The 17991-nt window shown below is 42.0% G+C and overlaps 1 protein-coding gene across 1 annotated transcript in view; it reads right to left on the reverse strand.

The window, feature by feature from the left end:
- Nucleotides 1–14145, reverse strand: part of kcnq5b (potassium voltage-gated channel, KQT-like subfamily, member 5b) — a 123141-nt gene extending 108996 nt beyond the window's left edge. The window contains exon 1 of the mRNA XM_062428097.1: nt 13802–14145. Coding sequence (XP_062284081.1) covers nt 13802–14142 — 341 coding nt within the window. The 5' untranslated portion in view covers nt 14143–14145. The remainder of the gene's footprint in view (nt 1–13801) is intronic.
- Nucleotides 14146–17991: the final 3846 nt, after the last annotated feature.

The raw sequence follows: 17991 nt of genomic DNA on the forward strand, positions 1-17991 counted from the left end.
TTTCATGTTTCCCCTCTCATTCTGTCTTTCACTTTTTCCCAGCGTGCGGGCAAATCGCTCACTACAGGGGGGGGTTGAGGGACAGGCTGGCTCCCCAGCTGCAGTGCCGCCCCTGTGGGTAAGGCAGGGAGGTCAGAGGGCCTCCGGCCTGTCACCCACTACGCTGCAGCATTACCAGACTCGTGCCAAACACAGCACCAGGGGCTTTGCCTGGCGCTGTACCGCACTGATCTTCAACATGTATGCTTAGCTGGCTGTGAATGTAGATCACGGTAAATCCTTTGTCCTTGCATAGACCCTGCCTCACATTATGACTACTGTAGTGTGTAGCCTACGTCACACTACAGCAAGGCATGGCGGTGCTATTTTTGAACCGAGAGTGTCCTTCCTGAGGCAATTTGATACTGTGGCTCTTTTGACATCAGCTGCAATATTAGAAGTCTGTTGCAGTTGTGCAGTCTTGAGCAAAATAAGGTAATATATTTGTTTTATTGATTTTTATTCTAAGCAAATTAAGGTGTACAGGCAATAAGAGTGACAAAAAGTCACATCCTGCATCTAGAGTCGAGTCCCTCTCTATGGAGAGTACAGAAATTCATATTGTTCAATTAAACAACCTGAAGACCTACAGTAGATATTAGATCAGGGTAGTTCAGGGTTAGTTGCTGCATGCCTAAATATAGCATGGTAGCAGTTGCTAGGGCATGGCTTGTATCACCCATGACTAACTACTGGCCATGGCGGCATAGCGGTGACAACGAGGCCAGTTGAAGCCTCGCCGTCAGCGGCTGACAGAGAAGCTCACACAAGAGCACGATCAGCATCAGCAGCAGCAGGAGCAGGAGCACTCGTTCTGATTTATTTTTGTTTGCTTATTGAAACCCACCCAAGACGTCTTTTTGCAGTCTTCAGCAAGCTCGAGAAGGCAGCAACAGTTTCTATGGCAACAAGGAACTGCTCAAAATTGCCCTTTTCACTTTGGGAATTTCTCAGACGCTTTAAGGGGTTTGCTGTTGTTGCTTACATAAAAAACATATTAGGAAGTTGGCTATGTGTGTGTGTGTGTGTGTGTGTGTTTTGCATGAGGCTCGCTCTGCAACACCTCAACAGATAAACACAATTATCAGCCCTCAATCTGCCTGCGTAACACTCCCTATCAGATGAACCATTACACTCACATTACACAGAACGCATTTCGGATCTCAAAAATTAGTCAAGCGGCCTGCCTCTCTTCTGTGTCGATCCCCTGAAGGCAAGCATCTGCCAGCTCATTTGTGATTAAGACTCAGACATTGTAACGGCTAAAAACAACAAGAAAATGTTCTAAGAGGGGCAGACTGAGCTGTGAGAAGTCGTAGCCTTTCCTCTTCTTTTTGTGCCCGAGACTGGGCTCAGCCACAGAGCTCATACCGGCGCAGCGATGACGGAAATGCAAACCAGCAGCACTGTCTGCACGGGCCACAGGGGAAGAGAGATGGAAGGAAGATAAGTGGGAAGAGGTGATGAAGACTCCGCAGCGAAGAAACAGAACAAGAAATGGGCATCCGAGGCTTGTGCAGCACTCACAGCGGATGGTATAGGTCATTCTGAGGCAATCCTGCTCCTGTGAGATGAGAGAGAGAGGATAGACGACTGAAAAAACTAATATGAAATCACTCGAGGTATTTCAGTAGATATGAGGTGGGTGAAGGAATAAGGAGAAATAGTATGAGATGAGAAAAAGGTGCTTTTTCCACACAGAAGGGGAATCACCCAGTACTTTGTCACACTGTAACCAGTGTTATCACTGACAGGGACAATCAGCCACAAAACTGCTCATGATCGCAGCCACCAAGGTTCAGAATTACTGGGCAGGTTATAAACTGGATGTGATGGCGTTTACTGGTGGGAGGACAACCACAGAGATGCTTACAGGTTGGTCAGTTGGAGACACACGTTAATCCAGAGTCTCTGTTTGGTTCCTGGGCATTTTAAGATTTGGGAAAACTTGGAGAAAAAAGAAAGGAAAATGACTAATTTTCATTCAAGTGACTCCTGATGGATCCCTTCTTGCTAGCAGTGGGGAGTGTGAAAATGAGGCAGCCTTTCAAAAAGGAGGCAAACAGGTGCTGTTTAGGTAAATAATGTTTTTCTTAGCTGAAGTACAATACCTACATTGCATGTGTACAGGCGTGCCCGGTACCAAGGCCTTGTCTCCCGTGTTTACAGAAAAGCCATCTCTGAAAACAGAGCGAGGGGAAACTCCCACTGAGTAAATGTAGGTTTGAAACGCGATACTTACAGCAAGCGATCCCATCAGATGGCTTTCCTCTGATTGGTTTCAAACAGGAACAGTGATTTACATAAACATACAATACACGCATTTGATTGAAGGGGTTTCATAAATATTGTTTTCATAGGAAATCTGAATAAATTCTAAGGTACTGCAATCATCTAATTTCTTACTGAAAATACTGAAAATAATTAGGAGTAATTATTGTGAGTTATTATGAAAAATGTTAAATGGTGAGCTGGTGAGTAAACAGCCCCTGTGTTGAAGTGATGTAACAGTAAGACCACTTCATGTGTAGGACTAAAGAGAGCATTGTAAAAACACAGCTATAGAACTGATGAACATATTGACCCTGCAAGTGTTATATGTGTGTATAAAGCCCGACATGTCTTTTTCCTACGGTTGCCCAAACATGATTAAAACACATCAATGAAACTTAATGTTGCACTTTGTGACACCGACATGGCTGCTGCAGTTTATTTTGAGTCACACACACTGTCCAACTGCTGTAAATACTCCCTAATCCACCAAATCTGTATTTATCCGCCACTGAAAATAGTCCCCCCAACAAATGCAATATTTACTGTTTGAGTAACTTTTGCTAAAAACCTTCAAGTGCTCAGCTGTTGTTTTTACAGAGACTTAAAAAAGAATTAGAGTATAAATAAGCCAGAAACAAAGGGCTTGTATAAGATTAAGAGGACAGAGGTTAAAAGGAAATGAGAAAGATGTGGGTTGACAAGCCGCAAAAGGTTCATGTCTGGTGCATTGGTCCCTTAGCCGCCACTGGCCACCAGAGGCCACCAGGGTTCCCCCATTAAAGTAGTTTTAATCATAAATTGACAGGAACTTGATCTTTAAAGGTTAGCTGTAATGTAAAATATACAAAATCTCAATCCTTAAAAACATAATATCATAACACAAAATGATATAAGGGGACTAACCTAACCCCAACCCTAACGTATACCACATTACACACTACACAATGCATGAACTACATAGACACAGAGGCAGCCCTTCCACATCTTAATCAGACTTCCTCTAAACAAAGCTGTCGCAGACAAATGGACGCCGAAAACGCATATGCCCATAACCATCTTGACCTCGCCTTGACATGGTGTCAAGCAACAGCCATCTGGACACCACGCCTCTGCTTTATGTCACCGCACTGATCAAACCGGCTAGCTCCTTTCCAACACTTGTGCTGAAGCAAACAGGTCAGCCATGTTTACAGTGCTTTGCTCTAGCTGTTTATAAGAAGCTTCTTTCCACTGAGTCACAGGCTTAAAAGGTGACAGTGGGTGCTGACTGTGTGCTGACACAGATGAAAAATGCCATAATGTGTCACACAGATTAAGAACGTATACGCTAGATCTATGGGAATCGTGTATTTATGTGACTGTCACCATCTACTGACGGGGCTTTCTCAGCTGAGTACATCACAGTACACTGACTTATTCCACACTGAGGCACATAAACCTTTCCAAGTGATAATGAACAGTGGGTTTACAAGAAAAAATGATACTTCTAAGTGACAGAATTTCAGTAACTCAACGACTATAAAGGAGAACTCAAAATATAATACATATCAGCGCCGGGATTCGGAGCAACATCTGATTAGTCATTCAAATGTCTACTAAACATTTTATTGTGTCTGTTGGCTTAAAATGCCCAATAACGCCTATCAAACACAGCTTTCAGGATGAGCCAGCATCCTTTATTGCAGCCCATAAATCCAAGTATTCCTAACAATAAACCGACTTATAGATATTTAACAAGTGAGAGCAGTGAGTTCATGTCACCACTCCGTGCCCCCCAATCGTTCAGCGTGCCAGCTCAGAAACCTGGAGGTGGAGGAACACTGTATCCTTTTCCCCCCACACTTTCCTGCCCCTGAACATACTTGCTAGGATAAGAGCTTGTTAATCCAGAGGTGAGATGAATGGCAGCACTGTGTATGTGTATATGTGTGTGTGTGTGTGTGTGTGTGTGTGTGTGTGTGTGTGTGTGTGTGTGTGTGTGTGTGTGTGTGTGTGTGTGTGTGTGTGTGTGTGTGTGTGTGTGTGTGTGTGTGTGTGAGCAGGATGGAGGGCAGGCCGGGACCCCAGACGCAACTCAACTCAGCACAAAGACTGGCTCAGTGCTGCGGCTGTCACACATGGGGAATGGATAAAAATATACATGGACGAAGTAGCCGCACTGTACACAGGAAAATGCAACAGCAGAAGAGTTATCTAGTACATGTTGGAAAGATATTTCCTTTCAGTTACACTGCCTTCCTGCCCAAGCTTTTTATTTGGAAATCTAACATTAATTATACAGCAAACACACATGACAAAGTCGACTCAGTTGTTGGAACTTCTTCTCTCGTGTTGCAATTTCCAAGAGGTAATTTAACCCGGAGGTTTCTGTGTGTTAGACACAGTTGAAGGTGAAACATCACTTTAAGCATCAAAGCCAACAAGGATGTGTTGTGTGAGCATGTCAAACAGAGGATAAATGGATGCTGCCAGGACAGGCCGGGTCCTACACAGTGACCTCATTTAGAAACGTAATGGCCTGAGGGTACCTTCTTCTCGTGGCAAAGCAGTGAGGGAGGCCCCGTTATCCGGTTGGTTGAGATCCTTAATGATTCTTCAAGCCTTGTGCTCGCAGCACCTAGTGTAAATGCCCTTTAAGCGGGGTAGAGCACTACTTGTTGTATGTTCAGCCCAACAAGTCACCCTTTGCAAGGCCTTTCAGTCCTGTTTGGTGCTGCTTCTGTAGTAGATTGTGATGTTCCTCATAAGGACACTCTATGGTGCAAGAGTATAAATTCCTCAGTATTTGAGGGAATACCCGCAATTTCCTCAAGTGTCTGAGGTAAAACAGTGTCTGCCTTGCCTTTCTTAACACTGAGCCAATATGCAGTGCCCAGTTCAGGCCCTCAATGATGTGGACACCAATGTACTTGAAGCTGTCCACCCTCTCTACCGAGGACACATTGATATTAATGTCGGCGTAGTTCCTTCCCTGCTTCTTCCCAAAGTCCACTATCAGATCCTTAGTCTTGCTGATGTTCAAGAGTAGGTTGTCCTGACACCGGTGGGTCATGTTCTCTACTTCTGTTAGGTAGGCCTTTTCATTGTTATCAGTGATCAGGCCAACCAAAGCTGTAGAAGAGGTGTGTCTGCCTACCCTCACCCCCTGGTCATCAGGAGGTCAAGGGTCCCCATGCACAATGAGGTGTGTAATCACAAGTCCTTGAACTTTGTGACAAGCCTCCAGGAAACTATGGTGTTAAATGCTGAACTTTACTCAATGAACAGTAACTTCACATAACTCCCTTTCTTATCCAGATGAGATAGGGTGGTGTGGAGGATGGCGTCTTTCATTGATCTGTCAGGACAGTTGGCAACAGAGTTGAACTGGCCATCAGATCCGGTCACCACACGGGTCATTTGAACAGCCTATTATACAAGTAGCAGCAGCTGATACTGTCTGGTCCTGCTGTTTTCTCGGTGTTGACACATTTGAAAGCCCTCCCGACCCCATGCTCAAAAAGGGTGATAAGTGTGAAAGGTGCACCCACCCATCTCTTAACCAGTGCTTCAGCTGTTTTTGTTTGTTAGCAGCCTATGGCCTCAAAGTGAGTATAAAAAGTTCAAACTTACACCATCAGCATTTGATAGGAAGGAACGAGTGGTGTTATAATCTGTCATAGTTCTTAGACTTTGCAGCGTGCTTTTTGGGATTTCCCTCCTGAGATTATAGTTCCACTTTTTTCTTAATCCATAGTTTTTGGTCATGGAATGGTTTAACTGTAGTAATGTGTCAGCTCAGACGAGTGAGATAAGGAAACGGCAGGTGTAGGTTGGGTTATTTTTTTGCTTCCTGAAAGCAGTGGATGATGAAATTGAACTCCTGTGAGTTATCCAAACAGTACTTCAGCTGTCCAAGCAGAACAGCTCTGCCGGGTTTGGATTGAACACACTGATCCTCACAAGGCATCACACACAAACACAATAGAAAGCAAAAGACCCAACATTATATTTTCATTAAATGAAGAGTTTGTACCAAGGACACAAGACCCAGTGATTAAATGATTCATGAGGTGCAGTTGATAAAAAAGGATATTATTGTTTCTGAAGAGAGAAAGTTTCAAAGAGGAATAGATTTGAAGATTGTGACAAACAGTTCAAGATTGCACCCAAAAATGATACTGAAGCATATGATTCACTTGAGCAATTTTTTCAGACGCAGTGACCATCGTAACGTTAGTTGTTTGCACCTGAATAAATTGCTCAAGTGAATCGTGTGCTCCAGTAATTTGATTCATTGTTTATATAAAAAATACTGATTAGTGCAGCTTTAAACTGAAGTGACAACAGTGCTATTGTAAACAGTTTATTGCCAAATGCAACAAACCATTTTCTCCTTCAGTCTGCATACTTTTCAGCCCTTGACAAAACGCTGACAGCCCAACTCTAAACACATCAATGCCTTAACTTGTTCTCTTCTCTGACACTTCTGCAGGGCAGGCAGCCATGTTTTTGAAGATCTTTTTTTTTTTTGCTATGTCTGTATTCTGCATATTACTTGTGTTCCACATGCTGAACTATTCCGGGAAAAAAAACCAACAACAACACTGGTTTTCTTCCTCGCTGTACAGCTCGCTGCGGTGACATTCACTTCATTATAATCATTGTTCTTCACCACTCTGGTGATAAAAGGTATAGGAGTGTCTGCAGGTGGCCCAAGGAAAACAAACACATCCTAACCTTAATGTATGCAAGGAATGTAAAGTACAAATTTGGAGGGGAAAAAAAGTGTCAGTGAAGCAGAAGACAAGATAATGTGTTTAAAACCCCTGGTTATATAACAATAAAACACTTATGTAATATTTTCAAGAATATTAAATTTTTCGTTTTTTAAAACTGCTTTTGACTGCACGGCATTGAGGTTTTTTTCTTACTAATTGTAAGGTTACGGTTGTTGTGTACAATAACCCTGCTTCTTGCATAACGCATTAAAATAACTACACTTCATTTAAAGAGAGAGTTGTCTACATTTTTTATGTAATAGTACGGCCATCATTTCTGGGGCGGAGGGGTGGAGGGGAAGGGAGTGCGGGAGTGGGACATAGGAGGGAGGAGGGGTCGTTGCTGTTCAAGTTTTTTCAAAGTGCTGTGTGAAATGCAAGAAAGGTAAGAGTCGCTTTAACTATCGCTATTAAAACAACACCGAGCGTTTCTGTTCTCACTCTCAAAAAGGGACATTATGGTACATACAAAAAAATTAAACAAAACTAGACCGGCGTGTAAAAAAATGTCCATAGGCGCAATCAGCAAACTGCAGGTGAACGCTCCACCACAGAACCAAAACAAACCAGGTGCACCAGCTTACTGCAAAAAGTTCAGGTACACATGCTGTCACCAGAGCCACCAGGTGTTTGAAGGGGGCAGCACTAGCTAAAGAGACAAGAAATGTCCCAATGACCAAGGGAGCAAAAATGTAAGTGTTGTTGTAGCAGCCAACCCATTCAGCTATTTAGTTACAAACAGCATAACAAGTGTAGTACAGACAAGGCCCTGGGAACACCTACCTGTGGCTGGCCGTGCTAACCTGCGCAAAAGGAAATTACCAACTTTTACACTTCAAACCCAATTATGAATTACAAATAGATGACAGTGCCTCCACTTAACAGGACTATATAGTAAGATTCATTCATTTTTAAATCCCACTAAGAATTCTGCTTCAATTAGATTCCCTTTTCTTTCTTAACTCACAGTAACACAATACTTTTAATGCAAATAATGAATTAAGTTACCTGCAAACACAAATATTCAAACCTATTATAACAATAAAAGGCTTACAAATACTGAATTCAATTTACATGAGTTTCCCCTTTGACTTATCTCAAAAGTTATTATGTTTTCTCAGTGATTTACCAATTGTAAAGCTGTTAACTAAAGGACCCAAAATAACTCTAATTGGCTTCAACTACTAATGCAAGCTACCAAATAAACAGCATGTGCACTGGTTAGTGGTTACTCACAAATCCAGGAGTTGAAGCACAGCGAAAGAGGAATGGATGAGTGAGGTTGCGGCAGGCTAGCGGGCAACAACAGTCCGGATAAACTCACAACAGAGCGGGAGACGTCAACTCTCCATAGATTCCAAGCAGTGTTTCCTGGTACTCAGTCTAATAAATATACATGACAGTGTTTCTCAGTCACTTAACTCATCTCGAAAGCTCCTTTACTTACTCATTCACTACTCGCGTCGAGTTCATTTTGAGCTTTAAACTAGTTCACAACATAAACACATACTAGCAACATACAGTAACATTAGCTGCTACTACGGTGAAGTATGTGCTAATGCGCTAACCGCGATTAGCATCTGTATTTTACACACTGCCTCATGAGGAAACCATACAATAAATACACAGACAGAAGTATTTACCTTCTGCAAGTAGCAATGTGTCTGTTACCCGTTGGCAAGACTCTTCCAACTTCCACTTCATTCACTAAAGTAAAGAGCAAAAACACTCTCCAGCAGCATAAACAAGTTCACACAGCTCCCCTGTTTATCTTCGGACAGCTAGTGGCTTTACTCTACTGGTGTTATGTAGAAGTCTGTTTCGCCCTCGAATAATGTTCCCCTCCTGTTAAAATTGTGTTTCTCATTGCACCACATCTGCGGTTGAATTTAGGTTATGGTTACAGTTAGCTGGTTGTGGTTACAGTAAGCTTGGGATAAGGTTAAGCACCTCAGAAGACAACTGGTTGGGGTTATAATATAAAGGGGGACCGCATTTAAACGGGGGAACAAACTTCGACATAACACCGGGGTCACCTTTATATCCCGCCCCTCTATCTTTCCGATTGGCTGACAAGTTGATAACAACCAATGCAATTAAATGTCAAGATGGAGAACCTAATTATACCTTGCTGTACTGTAATGTGCACAGCAAATTAGGCCACTTCAATTTCCATGAATTTCATCAACACAATGACAAACACATATTTTAGATTATTTACTTTTTTGTTCTTGTCTAAAAAGAAAATACCATCTAGCTATACTGCTCAAGTGAAAGAGGGAGTGTTAAAAAACGTTGGTAGAAATTTAAATAGATAAGTGTCACTTACAAACAACTAAGTAGAGGTGTGATAAGATTTAGGCTTTCAGTACAACATAAACCAACTGCAACAAAGCAGGAAGAACACCATGTAAATCCCCCAAGGGCTTCATCGTGACCATTTACATCTTGTTACTTCCTCCCATCCCATCTGTGTTGAGTAAACGCTGGTCTAAGAGACTAACTTAACATTAGGATTTTGTCTTGCCAGCACTACACCATGTCTACTACTACATCTAATTAATTGGATTTCAATGATTAATAAGACCATCATAAGCAATGTTCTCAATTTCTTTGATTTTTACTAAAACTGAAAAAATAGACAGGATTTTTTTAAAGCCACATGTAAAATTAGATTCATTATTAAAACAGATAATAAAAAATGTATTTTAAAAATAGGCATGGATGACAGTTAATGATAAGAACACCAGTTTATCCCCCAAATAAGTAATATTTTCCCCTGGAAGATCAATATAGTTCATCTTGATCTTATATTAACAATAATAATAATTTATATCTTAAATATTAGAAATCAGCTAAAGTCCTTACAGCAATGTCTAGTCATAGTTCTAAACAAAACTTCAACAAAATCCCTAGTATTGTGAAATAAATTAATAGATAATGATCATGACTATAATTGCACCATCAGAATCTGTAATTGTTGCATTCCTACAACACACAAAGATTTAGAAGTTAGGGATTTTTAAATCATATTTTAACATTTTTTAACCACCTGAGTCACCAAAAGATCAGGTGGTTAAAAGGTAAAGGGGGGGCCCCATATCACCCTGGGAGCTAAAAGGCTAGGACAGGCCCTGTTAGGTATGGTAACTCTGAATTTGAATGATTTCAGTCTGTTATTTCCTTTGTGAAAGCTACTCCTAAACTGCAAAGCAACATTAACTAATAGATTACAACTAACTCAGTCATCGGCTGAACACGGTTATCATCTTATTTCATCCAAAAACTATAACAGCGAGGCTCTCAACTGCAACAATTGTCAAGTCGGCAAACCAGTGCTACTTTCAAGGCCACTGACCATCATCGCCGCATTCATCACAGTACAAGAGAGAGAGGGCAAAGGGCTGAATGAGAGTTCAGTCCCCAAAGTTTCTCTGGTTCGAGTTCGCTTCCAAAAGAGATGAAAGAAAATCATTCACCAACTTCCCAACCACCCAGCCGTGCGTTCCTAACGTTCACGAGCGTTCATGTGAAGAGAAACGAGTCTGAGTACGATGATCCTCATGGGTGTGTGTGAGTCAACGCTTTCATAATCTGTGTAAATTAGACATTTTTGAGTCAACCTCAACGGTGAACACCGAAGGGGACAAAGGGAGATGGAGCGGTGTCTCTGTTAAGTTATGGCCCTAATAATGGAGGATGTGGAAGGTCATCATGGAGAGAGATGACCCCCATGGTGATCGCTCACATGGTAATGAAACCGCTTTGACCCCCACGGGGGCCTCATAGAGAAGAGCAGAATTTCATGCCACAATAAATATAATCTTCCTCTGTAAGTAATTACTGTATGACAATACTTTGGACAGATGGGAAACAGGAATAGGACATTGTGAAACTAAAGGTTTCATACTCTTATTTACAATCATTTTACATATACCGCAGCTATAGATAAGACATTGTTACCCTAGATAAAATGGGGTATTTATCAAATCTCCTCATAGGCAAATGCTGGATCCTAATTGGCTGGAAATGTTATTTCATCTGGTTCAGGTCAAGCAAATAACTGACTTGAGGCTTTCCAGGTCATGTACAAACTGTTCTGATTGGAAAAATGTGTTTGAGTAAGGCCTCAATCACAGCAGCGTTTAAAAACTGTGAATATACATAAATACATTGCAGCAGAATAGCCTCAATCATCGAGTTTGCTCGCAGTTCAACTCCGGTGAACTCTAACACACAAATTTGTGCCATTGACCAACAGGAAACCGTCTTGACGGCACTGACCCCCATGGGGTAACAGAAAGAAGGAAGCAATTGTGGCTTTTTAGCTGTGTTGCACCATCTATGTTTATTTAAAGTCCCCCCTCCGCTCAAAAATATGTTTTTCTTGTTGTTCCTACAGTTGGATGTTTGAGCTTCATGTCCACAGTCTGACACTAGAAGGCTGTTTTCACATTCATCTGCTGAAAGTGGAAAGTTTCTCTGGCTCATTTTATAACCGATTTTAAAGGGTGGGCCTACAAGTACAAGTTATGACATCACAACTAGTCTGGAGCCAATCATTATCTTGCAATTTACACAAGTATAATGTGGAAACTAGAAGCATGCATATACACTAAGAATAGACTTTACAGTTAACCCTGCTGTTGTCTTCGGTTTGATAACAGGCGATAACTAAAAAATGAGGTATCATTTTATTTAAATGAGGTCTATTGGCCATAATTTACAAAAAGAAAATGCATAACGTGTGGTAATAAGATGGGATGAAAGGTCTAACAAAGAATTGGGTGATCATTTATACCTTCTGCTTTATATAAGCAGGGGCAACAGGAGGGTTAAGTAGGAGACATCTTGTGTCAAGCAGTTACATTTTTGAAAATAAATATATTTCTTAAGTCATACATTCTGAATTTTAAAAGATGTTTAAGGAGGTCATTGATTGTCAATTGGTAATTTTTTTGCAGAAAAACCATATTAGACATAATCCTCTATTTATTTTAAGAAGAGATTTTTAGAAACAGACAGTCTCAGACAGTTGTGAGACGGGAGTTGATTGTACAAATCTTTTACAATCTCTTGAATCTTGTCAATTTATAATCTTAATAGCAAACATTTAACAAGCTTGTTAACTGACAATTAGTAAGCTATCAAATTCAGAGAGCTGTGTGGTATACAACCCAGAGACAGGCAGGGAGAGTAGAGACAACAGAACAGTAAAACAGAAACTCAGTGAGTAATTGTGACTGATTGTTGCTGTTTATCTATTTGTTTGCCAGCTCCAGTACTTCACCATGAAGCCCTGGGGGTAGTCCCTGTCACCAAAAAGATGCATATACAGTACAAGCATATATTGTCCTGTGCCACTTTCTGATGTGTGATTTCCTCTGGTCTGAAATTGCCTGTAAAGAGCAGGACTTTTTGAAGAGGCGCTGCCAGTAAATAACTGTCATTTCTGGAGAAAAAAAAAATCAAATTTAAAGCGCCTCATCAAATAAAATTGACCATAAAGCATACATGAACCTCTCAAATGAGGCTCCTGTTAGTTTAGTGTTGTCCTCAGCCAGCAACACTGTGCAAAATGCGATAAACAAACACTTCGAGGATGCTTTAAACATAAAAGTGATGAGTTTCATGACCTGCTTGGACTGAGTGCAGTGGTGTAATGGTGTAGCAGCCCCCTCCCTCACCCCCCTACCCTCCACTACCCTCCACCCTCTCTCTACAACCGCTCCTCCTCCTACACAGACACAGACACACACACACACCCCACCCACACACACACACACACAAGAGGATGGTGCTCTACAGTCAGCGTGAGTCTCGACTTCCTCCCTCTGAGAAACAGTCATGATGCCACAACAACAGCCGCACGCGGGAAATCAAACGCAGCTGGTTTAGAAGCCAGGAAAGACAGAGAGCAGACACGAGGCTAAAGAAGAGCGAATGTTTCTGATTCATCATGACCTTCAGGAGCCAACAGACACCGAGTTCTGGTTTTACAACAACAGCGTGCCACACTTATTTCACCACATGGAGGCAGAAGGCAATGAGAAAAAACACCATATTCATGATCATATTTAACCAAATGTGCACATGTAATATCCCCCAGAGTGGAGTGTGTGAAACAACACTGCACAAAACACACTCCTGAGCATCGTCATCAAGGAATAATAATGTATTAAGTGGGTTACAGTGATCCTCTCTTTGTATTATAAACCTATACATGTGTTTAGGTGGGCTGATTCAAACAGCAGAGAGGGGATTTTCTTTGTAAGCTGTGAAATTGGCTCTGGTGGAGAGGTGCCTGGTGGTGTATTTTTAAAGATGAGCGGTGCATTCATGACACCCACTGTTTTATCACATGTCACGTGTCAGCCTTCATACAAAAAAAGCACGGAAGAGGATTAGGGCCACATGTGAACAAATATATTGGAAGGTCTGAGTTTACTCTCGTAAGTCTTGAACTCAAATATATTCACATGTGGCTCTAATCTAAAAAAAAAAAACTGATGAAGTGATTGTGGGAGTATGTAAGATTCTAGTATGTATCATATTATGTTTCTGTGTGATAAAATCATTAAGTAGATATTTGTTTCATGTTCAGCTCTTGTGCTTTAAATGTGCTGCTGCGGTGTGTGAGTGGAAGAGCATCAACAGGTGTGTGTGTGTGTAACTTCAGATCTCCACAACACACAATCCAACATGCTAAAATATGTAAATAAACTTACACGAACGCATGGTAGATGAACGCCCAGGCTCTGGGTCTCTCCAGCACGTTGTACAGGTAGTTTTGGAGACGCCGGTAACGCACGTTCCTCCGGCCGCTCTGCGCGCTGTATATGAGCGGCTTCCCCAGCAAGCTGAGCCGGGCTCCCTGCTTCCCCCTCATACTCTCGGACCCTGCAGCACCTGTGGCAGTGGAAGCTGACAACAAACCGTCTCCCGCGTTGTTCATCATCCTTCTGCCGGATTCCACATCTTTTAAGCCGTAACCCTCTGTACGGTGCCCCGGCGACGTCCTCATCCAGAGCCCAGTGCCGCCTTCATCTCCGCTGTTGTTCCGGGGCATGGCATCACCACAGCAGGCATCAAGTGCACGGTGGTCTTTTCAAGCATGCGTGTCCTCTGCACGCACGGGGAGCTGCTGCGCCCTGGACGGAATAATAAATGACACGTGTGGAGAGTGAGCAGCTTCAGCAGGCTCAGAGTTGGGAGTGAAATCGTTGGCAGAGCAAAGCAGAGTGTTCACCGTCACTCTTTGACCGCCCCTCTTTCCTCTTGCTTCAACCTCTTCACAGCCGTTTACACAACAGCCGCGGTGCGTAAGGACATCCACCACACTCCTGTCCTGTGCGCAGAGCTGGCCAGTACGAGAAGTTAAAGCTACTGTGTTTGTTTCATGTGGAACACTAGGGGAGATATTGTCTCGCTTTCATTTTTCAACACAGGGGTTATTTCTAGCGCGCTTTATCGCCTGTTGATTCAATAAATAAATAAATAAAAAAGCTGCGAGTCCAAGATGCGCACCAGCTCTGATCGCGCCTGAGTGACTTTATCTTGAGCTTCAAGCCAAAATAAAGACTTAGATTTTTATCATCACATCACCTTTAGAATGAAGCCCTCACTCTCTCTTTTTTGGGGGGGGGGAGGTAGGGGGGGTGAGAGAGAGAACGGTGGCGCTCCAAGGCAGCACAGCAAGAGATGCAAATGAGCAACTGTCGCTCCTTGTGTAATTTCACCCCCACCCCCCCTTCCTCCTCTCCATAAAAAAAGAAAAAAGAAAAAGAAAGTTCCAAATTACACCACGTTCTTAAAAAGCCTATCAGGTAACATGGATTCTGATGAATTTTCCACTTGGTCGGCTGGAAAAGAAACCACTGAGGAGGACGGCTCACTGACATCTGCAGAAAATATTATGGTGTAACCAAAATTGCTTTTAATTCAGAGAAACCCTTTTTAAATTCAGTAATACGCGCGCTGTAAATATGCTTTTATGAACACTTCTTAAAGTTTTTATTCGCACAGGAGGGCGCTGATCTATCCAAGGGTGGTCTGTCATCTGCTGTCACTCAAACCACGTGGCGTGACACACGTTTATTTGGGATGTATCACGCTTTTTCTGATTTCGATCTCCTCCTTTGATATTCCTTTATAGTAGTATTTGTGGTGAAGCGGAATTTGGTGACGAGACTCAAAGTGTGTTGTGTAAACTGGCTTGTGGTTGAATGAAGTGAGAAAACACTGCTTCCTTTGTGTCACTTAAGCCTAAAGTGAAAGTGGATTGAGAAATGGGATGTCAGTTATGCCTTGGAGTCCCCCCCCCCCCCCCCCCCCCCCCCCCCCCCCCTTCAGTTTCAAAGAGTATTCTCTCCCAAGGCTACTTCATCATTAGCGCGCATGGATGTCGCACTGAGACTCAGCAGAGCTCTGAGCGCATTTGTGATGAAAACACTTCACAGTGAAGTTACAGAGAAGGAAGAGAGTAGAGTGGACTGTGAGGATGTGTCTGACAGCCACGTCAGCATCCTGTCATGAACGCTCAGTGTGTGAATGAGAGAGGCTCAGATGATGAAGAAGAGTGGACTCTCATGTTTAATCCACAGAAAGTGGAAGTGTGCAGGATATGCTTCTTCTTTTTTTTTTTTTTTTACCTGCAGAGGATTGACAGCTTCAGAGCACAGAGCAGCTCCATGTCCTCCAACAGAACTCCGCCATCTACTGGTGGATGAAGCACAAGACAATTTCTTTAAATGTTTTTCCTGGTTTGGAATGCAAATCCTTTCCTTTGTTTTCATCCCTATTTCTTTGCTCCAGCAGGAAATGATGGAATATTGTCTGCACACTGAGCATCAAAGCTAATTAACAATGGTTGTTAATATGTAATATGTTATATCAAATAACAGTACGACAAAACAATATCACTTTTTCCAGAGCTTTCAGTCGTATCACAGGGTCTTCAGCAGCAGATGACGTTTGCTCAGTTGTCCAGACATCTTAAAGCGTTATGGATGAAATCATAGCAGCTACCGAACTCACTTGTGAATAGATCCATCTCCATGACAACTGGCCCAAGTTCCACCCGCCGAAGAAGACGGTATTAGACGGATGAAAGCTTTGGAAAGAACAATAGAGAACGATATATTTGATGCTGTCAGACAGTGTGAAATAATTTGACTTTAACAACATTGAAGGTACTTTGCAGGAGATGAAAAGGGCTAAAAGTGGATGTTAAGGGGCTGGAAATCAGATTTTAAACATATGTGGTGCCAGCTTGTACACTTGAAGAGAACACAGATACTCAACATAACATGCATGCATATATAACTTTTGGAATTTGCAATTTATTTTTCATAGTGTGTTTTTTTAAGCAAACAAAACATACTGGATAAATCATTTAAGCCCTTAAGCTCATATCACCACCTAAAACATTTTACATGCATGATAATGATGATACAACTTCAACTTTATTTATAAAGCCCTTTTAACACAACATAGTTGATCCAAAGTGTTTCACACAGAGGAAAAACACACAATAAATAAAAACACAATAAAAAGAAGTCAGAATGATGATAAAAAATGACAAGATCAATAATATACGTGATCATAGAGTATATGGTGAAAACAGCACAAACCTATTGAGACTTCAGGGGAAACAGCTGTGCTAGTTTATATTTATTTATTTGTGCTTGTTAGGCACCGTTAAAAGCCAGAGAGTAGAAGTATGTTTTAAGTCTCGATAGTAGGGGAGACTCACATGGGGGAGAGGAAGGAGAGTACAAAAAAATATCACACTGATGATGTAGAGCTCTCTAAAACTCATGTATCAAATATGATTCACTTGACGTTAAAGGGTTAACTGTTAAGAGATCAGCGGCTAAACGACCAAAAATAAATAAAGTCCATTAAAATATTCACTGTAGTAGATGATCTAAATGTGGGTTTTGCATTGTTGCATTGTTCTATTCTATTCTCAGACAGGAAACTGTACTGTACTCTAAATATACTTACAGAAGTTTAAACCTCACACATTTTCACTTGTTCTACTTGAAGGAAGGCAGTGGCCCTCTTCCAAACATCAAACCGTACAGGCTATCGTCTCATCTCGTCACATGATGCTGTGGTTTCCTGCATCGAGCACACATGCACCCCTGTCACGCATCTTCAACATTAGTATGAAGAAATACAGCCTTTTCAAAGTAAACTCTTTTTTTCATGACAGGAGACATCACTCACATTATTTTTCTGTCTTTCTCAAAGTTTTTGTTAGGTTTTTTTAACAACATTTCTATGGGAAGGTCATTGAAACCAATAATATTATTAAAAATTAACTTCATAATGTTTATATTCCACTTCCAGCCACGGTCTCGCATTCTATCAATGTGTGACCTTTGACCCGATTAGATGGATTCATCTTATTTCCGGGGAGCGGCATGGAAATTTCATCGTGGCCTCTGACTCGTACGATGTTCAGTTCTCTTTCCACCATGGTCCGTATCCTACGCTTTGTACACAGAGGTCGTGACCTCTGAGGCTGTGACGATGGGGGGGGAGCCTGGGGGGGCCGGCTGGCATGGTGAGGCTGGTGGGAGGGTTAGTGGAGATTGCCTGCAGATGTTGTTTCGGGGGGCCCTCTTGCTTATTTAACGAGAGGATGTGGAACATAAATCTCCAAAGCCCTGTGTTGCACTGTATCATATGTGAGGTCACACATGAGGCCATTTTGGTTCAACTTCCTCTTTAGTGGGACGCAGGGCGCTATAGCAGCACCCGAGGTAGACAGTTATGGTGTTATACTGCAGCAGTGCACGGCCGTCCGTCCTGTGCTTATATCAATAAATGCCGCAGTAGAAAACATTTGCTCTCCACAAAAGTACCTCTGCTTTATGAGATTCTCTTTTTTATTGATATTTTTCTTTTT

Source organism: Scomber scombrus, chromosome 2 (genome assembly GCF_963691925.1).
Source record: "Scomber scombrus chromosome 2, fScoSco1.1, whole genome shotgun sequence".
NCBI lineage: Eukaryota > Metazoa > Chordata > Actinopteri > Scombriformes > Scombridae > Scomber > Scomber scombrus.